Below are 6792 nucleotides of genomic sequence, written 5' to 3' on the forward strand. Positions count from 1 at the left end.
TGTCGTTGCCAGTTAATGATGATGATGCCTGTTCCAACATGCTAAAAGTTCCACCACACTCTTCGGCATGACCCAAGACAACCCAGCTGAGCTGAAAATACCCGCCCATAGCTCCCTTGCCACCTCACAATGCAGGAAAAGGACTTATCAAAAAAAAAAAAAACAATGCAGGAAAAGGTGCTCAATTGATTCATCGTTGGTTTTACACGTGTAACACCACTCCATCACAATCATCCCGCGTTTCCTTAGATAAGTTTCATGGGCAACATTCTTTTTATCAGTCTTCATACTTGTACAGAAGTTTTTGTCATTGAATATACTTAAAAACATGATTACCACATGCCTTAAGTCGTTACTCTATATGGACAAACTAAAGATATACTTTCTACATTAGAATTTATTAATTAATAAATAATTGCAATTGTCAATTAAGTATAATGCAGTTGGTATATAAGTGTTATACATTGTTGATCTGTTTGCTATGCTGTTTTTCAGTTGTTCGGTTGGTTTATCGTACCATTGGAAATGTCTGCATGATTCTTTGCAAAGTTTTTTTTCTAAATGAGTGTCCTCTTCTGAGGTTTCTGAGCCTGCCTTTGTCCTGCAAGGAGAACTTACTGATTGTTTAAACTCTCTGATTGTTTAAATCCGCTATGATTTACTCATGGAATCAGATCTATTTATCGCCATCTTTGAAATATTTCCATATATCAATGTATTTTATTCACTGAGTTAACCAAATATAACTACTTGTCTGTGATATTTTGTTGCAGTTCCTTGAAAAAGAAGTTAAAGGACAAGATGGCTGAATTTCAGGTTGGTGGTCAGATGAATATTTTCTTTGTATTTGGATGATAGTATCTCATTTTTCTCATTTGTTCTTATGTCATCTACAATTTGTTAAAAAATTTTGCAGACTCTACGGGAAGCCATCCACCAAGAACATCGAGAGATTGTTGAGAGGCGTGTCTTTACAGGTTTGGACATTTGTTACTGATCAATGAGTATATATCTGCAGTATGATTTGCTAGATTTTTCATGGAAAGGAGTTAACCTGTTTGAATCATCTGGAATCATGATTGTTAGTAACTGGCACAAGAGCTGATGAAGAGGTAAAGTTTGTTCCATTCTTAAAATTTCCAAGTAAATACATAACTTTCAAGATATTGTTCTGATTATGTAAACAATATGCAGACAATTGAGAGATTAATTGACACCGGAGATAGTGAACAAATTTTCCAAAAGGCAATACAAGAACAAGGGCGAGGACAGGTTTGTCATTTCCTTTTTTTAGTTCAAATTTGACAGTAATATTCTCATGAACTACTTAAGGAGCTATAATTTTTAGAAACAATTTCGGCTAACCTACATTCCACCCTTGAAACGCTAGGCTGGACCAGAAAATCTCTTTAGATTTTCTCTCTTTTTTTTTTTGAGTGGGCGTAACACTCCTCATAGTGTTAAGAATGTCATGTCATACCACTAGATATAAAAATCCAAAAATTTATTACCTTAAAACATAAATGAAAATTCTATTAAAGTATAATATTGAATGCACCAAAATCAAATAAACTGAAACTAAATAAATATACTCAATGTCACCATGTCAACATCAACCAAATCCTAGCAAATTGTGTGAAAAACTTATTATATGCTTGACTAAGTCATGGTCGCAACTACAAGCTGGTTTTGGCCTGCCAACTTATCCCCATCACGATCACCTGGGACATATAAAACATAAAAATAAAAATGATTCGAATACTCAGTAAATGGTACATCATAGAGTAAAATGTTTTTAATCAGGTTTCATACGAAATCACACTTCAATACATTTAAGCATTGTGCACACATCATAAAACATTCATCTTTAAAATTTACATTTGTAGTGGTCCACGTATATTAACCCTTGTGTGCAAGGTTGTGCACCATCCTAACGGTTGGCCACGGGGGGTAGGTACTGCATCATGCTGTATGTAAGCATCCTAACTGGTTACTCCTTATAACCTCCTTCAGTGTGGCTTTTACATCTACCCATAGCATTCGTACCTCCAAGTCAAGTAAAATCAGTACTAAAGTTTATATCCTAATGGGGTAAAATCGGTTCTAATTCTTTATAACTGATTAATCAGTTCTAATTAATCCTTCTTAACCTCCTTCAGTGTGGCTTTTACAGCTACGCAGCATTCGTACCTCCCAAGTCATGTAACATCAGTCCTAAAGTTTTCTTAACTCAGCGACATAACTGTAGAATCTAGAAATTGCTTGAAGTCGATCTCATTTGCTTGTTCCAAACCTTAACACATTTGAGCCCTGGTTTCTGTGAATTTTGCTATGTTCCATACCATACCCACAAATCATGATGGTGAAATCCTATTGAAAACTTATTCAAAAACCATGAAATTTATTCTAGACTCATCATATTCAACATACAAATATTTTGGCAAAACAAAAACCAAAATTACTTTTCTAGATTTTATGGTAAATTTGGCAGACTGGAGTCTCAATTTACATAAAGCTGAAATTTTAACAATGATATGAATATAGATTTTTACTTATAAAAAAAAAGAAAAGAAGCAATGATGCAATATGGATGTTCAGTAGAACATAACTGAAAATTAGAATTTCGGATCATGTATTGTTTTTTTATAAAAATTAAAATTAAAACGTAATTGGGTGTAACATTAAACCCATAATTTCTAGAGCAACATATCTGAGACCCCATGTCTGTCAAAAATAGAAAACCTATCTCAATGACCTCCAAATGACGAAATTGTGACAGAGCAAACTAACATATTAAATAACAAGGCCTATTAATCTTTTTGACAAAAAAAATAAATATTCATATAAATTCCATCCCTCTAAAACCTATACTTTACCCTGAATCAACCCGAGAATTCATACTTTATCATGATCTGAAAAACTTGATAGAACTAAACCATACCTGCCTCATTTCCTTCCTTGAATTTTATGTTTCTTCTCTTCTCCCTTTTAGCCAAAATTCTATAACTGCATGGCCAAAATCCTTTCTTTTAAAATACATGATTCCTTACCATGATTGAGGCTTGCTAGGTCATTTGTGAAAATTCAACTCTATGCGCAATAAAAATATGAGCTTGATCCCGTGCACCTTGAAAACCAAGTTCTAATGCTATTTATCAAATCTTCAATTCCAACCTCTATCTTATCGTAAACTTCAATGTCTAACATTTATCTCCACTATTTTTAGGCTTAAGAACACATTATGCATATAAATTGTAGCTTTCCAAAATGGGAAGGTTTCCTAATGGGGCACCTTCCAAAAATGGGAACTCTAACTTCACCAATTATAGGTATGGATAGTCGGGGTGTTGCAGGGGGGTTCAAGATGTTCTGGGTCAGAGGTCGCTGCATCAACATTTATGTGAAGATAAAAGTCATTCGTTCAAATTGCTCACCTCATTTTGTATTCTTTGGCTGTATTTGCAGATAATGGCAACTGTGGCAGAAATTCACGAGCGTCATGATGCAGTTAGAGAAGTAGAGAGGAAGCTTCTTGATTTACAGCAGGTACTATTATTGGTTGGTTGCACTGATGTGCATCAAGATGTTAGTTTATAGTACAATGCATCTATGCAACCTAGACTTCTGGACTTTCCTGATAGCTTCTCCCTTTTTTCAATGCTTATACAGTTAAATGGGAAGACTTTTTAACCTAAATAACAATCTGCTTTCTGAATTTTGTATCATGGGTTTCTCGACATGTATAAACAGTTTATTTGATGATTAGTTTGGCTTATGCTAATGCAAGGCTGAGTTTAGTTTACCCACCCGTGGGTAGCCCAAGTGGTAAGGGCGAACCTGTGTGCATGAGCCCCATGTCACAGGTTCGATTCCCCCTGGGGATCAAACTGCGATTTAAGTGGGAGGCCATGGCGGTAAGTTGCTGTACTGGTCTTTCCAGGGGTTTAGGTTCCATGTGAGTCCTAAGGGCTCTGCTGTGGGGTGATTTCCCCGACATAAAAAAGAAGACCGAGTTTAGTCAAATGGCTCATTAGCTGTGTCTGATCATTTTACTTGTCATAGTGTCATTGAGAGTCCAACATGATGGAAAAAGCAGTTATATAGTCTTGTTAGGGAAGAGCCAGCCAGACAGCGCCACTGGAAGAGGAAGAGAAGTTCAATACACTCATTGAAAAGGAAGGTTTTAGGAGTTCAGGGCACTAAAGGTCTCTGGTTAATCTTCTTTCAACTTGTCATAGAGGCTTTCAATAAAATGTTGTCAGCTACTATTGATGAAGGTGTGCTTATCATTTCCTCCCTTTTGTTTGCTAATGATACCTGTATATTTAGGAGTGAACCTGGGCAACCTCCACTCTTTGAGGGCTCCTTTTTAATACTTTCAAGCTCTTTTTGGGTTGAAAGTGAATTTGGTTAAGTTAGAGTTGGTTCCTGTGGGTAATGTTTCTAATCTGGATAGTCTAGCTAGCATATTGGAGTGCAAAGTATTCTCTTTGCCTATGAAATATCTTAACCTTCCTTTGGGATGGTGTGATTGAGAAGATTGAGCACTGATTGGCTAGTTGGACGAGGATGTAACTGTAGGATCAATTTGATTAAGAGCATCGTTTCTGATATTTCTTGTCCTATTCCCGCTTCCCAATAGCATGGCCAACCAAATTGCAGAGCGACGGGAGACTTTTATGGAGTGGGTTTGTTGAATAGTTCAAATTTCACCCAGTAAATTGAGCCGGGGTGTGCTCTTCAAATGTTGAGGGTTTATCAGGAGTTCGCAACTTGCTTTTGTTCAATCAGGCTCTACTAGAGAAGTAGCTTTGGTGTCACCAATGTGAGAGGGAGACCTTTTGGAAAGTCCTAGTGGATTCTCAATTTGGTTGTGCTTGGGGTGAATGGTTTTCTAATGTGGTACATGGCCCCCATGGGGTGGAAATATGGAAAAATATCAAAAAAAAAATATAGGGGGATATTTTCTACTTATAACAGACTTGATGCGGGTGATGGCTTTGGGACTTGATTGTAGTATGACTTTTGGTGTGGTGATAGAGGCCCCAAGGAAGCTTTCCCAGTGGTGTATAGCAATGTGCACAACAAACTTAATGGCTGATCTAGTTAGTTATCCTGTGGCTCCCCTCAGTGGAATATTAGCTTTTCTAAAGTGGCTCAGGACTAGGAGATTAATGCCTTCACGGGAGTTCTTCAATCTCTTGACCTACGAGAGTATGCTTTGGAGGTATAGATAAGATTCTTTGGGCCTTTTTCAAGAAAGGGAAGTTAATGATTCGGTCTTTCTACACGTTCCTTATACTTTGGGATGGTAACTCCTTCCCTTGGAGGAGTATTTGGCGGACTAAGGGCCCCCTGAGTGTGGCTTTCTCTGTTTCAATAGCCTAAGGGAAGATCCTGACCATGGATAACTTAAGGAACATTATATCAGCGGGGGTTTGATGCTTGGACAATGTGAACTTAATACAGATTGCAAGTCTTGGACACAAGAGCCGCTATTTTTGTTTGAAAATATTCATTTTGTTTTACTTATAAAAAACATATTCATTTTGTTTTCATACTTGCTTTTATTCAAACACACGAACATGTAAACCAAAAATGACCTATTGTATTCTATTCCTTTTAACATGTCTATTTATATTGAATATGCGACAGACAAATGACTCGAATGGAGGAATGCTAGGAGTGTGCATGTGTCTAGAGAGAGAGAGAGAAAGAGAGAGAGGCATATATTTGGATGGTATTTTGATTAAATCCCATGGCTATTTCAGATATTTTTGGATATGGCGGTGTTGGTGGATGCACAGGGGGACATGCTCAACAACATAGAATCACAGGTAATTGAACTGCGCTCTTGAAGGTTGAGCTTCTGAATTTCTTCGAAGAGTAGACATTGTTAGGCAATAATTGAATGAAATAACGTAGACTATCAATCCCTGAGTAGCCTTGTTTGGTTAGATAACCCCTCGAACAATGTGTCCTCACTCTCCTCTTTCCAGGTTTCAAGTGCGGTAGATCATGTGAATCAAGGGAATACTGCCCTCCAAAAGGCCAAGTCGCTTCAGAAGAACTCCAGGAAATGGATGTGCATTGCAATTATCATCCTTCTTATCATTGTTGCAATCATTGTTGTAGCCGTGATCAAGCCGTGGAATAGCAACAAGGGTGCTTAGCTGCTCATCCGTCTCCTTACTGTATAAATGTACGAGGTAACCATTGATGCATTTGGACTCCACCCGGCAATTTCTCTTCATTGTTTGTGTTCCATGCTTTAAACTCAGCGTATAATTGTCCGTCTATTTTGTGATTCGGTTTGAGTGTTTATAATTGGAAATGTAATATTATCGTACCCATTTTATAAAAAGTTTATTTTTATTCATCAAGCTTTCATTTGAAGGACGTCTAACTTGAGGTCATTATTATGTACTGAACCCCTTCGGAACTGTCGTCTGTTCCGGGGGCTTTAACAGCCACCAATAAAATACACCACCTCAGCAAATTCTACGCAGAACCCCTTCTAGCACCGCCGCACAATGCCATCGAAAGTTCTAGCCCGTTCAAAGTTCCGTCGCCCACCAAGGGAAGAAACTTGAAAATAATTTTTGGGGAAGAAATTGATTATTGTTCTAATTGGGGGGGTGGCGCTGAAAATAATTTGTGGGGGAGAAACTGATTGATTATAATTCATGTTCACATGGGGGGTGGGGCACTGATGCTAATCATAAACTTGAAAATAATTTGTGGGGAAGAAACTAATTGATTATTGTTCACATTAGGGCCGATAGGGCTGAT

At 37.5% G+C, this 6792-nt stretch overlaps 1 protein-coding gene across 1 annotated transcript in view; it reads left to right on the forward strand.

Moving 5' to 3' along the window:
- LOC109018881 (syntaxin-132-like) overlaps nt 1-6383 on the forward strand; it is a 28103-nt gene extending 21720 nt beyond the window's left edge. The window contains exons 7-13 of the mRNA XM_035689866.1: nt 774-816; nt 917-977; nt 1087-1112; nt 1195-1272; nt 3466-3546; nt 5772-5837; nt 6000-6383. Of these exons, the coding sequence (XP_035545759.1) occupies nt 774-816; nt 917-977; nt 1087-1112; nt 1195-1272; nt 3466-3546; nt 5772-5837; nt 6000-6173 (529 nt within the window). The 3' untranslated portion in view covers nt 6174-6383. The remainder of the gene's footprint in view (nt 1-773; nt 817-916; nt 978-1086; nt 1113-1194; nt 1273-3465; nt 3547-5771; nt 5838-5999) is intronic.
- Nucleotides 6384-6792: the final 409 nt, after the last annotated feature.

This window comes from Juglans regia, chromosome 4, assembly GCF_001411555.2.
Source record: "Juglans regia cultivar Chandler chromosome 4, Walnut 2.0, whole genome shotgun sequence".
In the NCBI taxonomy this organism is placed as follows: Eukaryota; Viridiplantae; Streptophyta; class Magnoliopsida; order Fagales; family Juglandaceae; genus Juglans; species Juglans regia.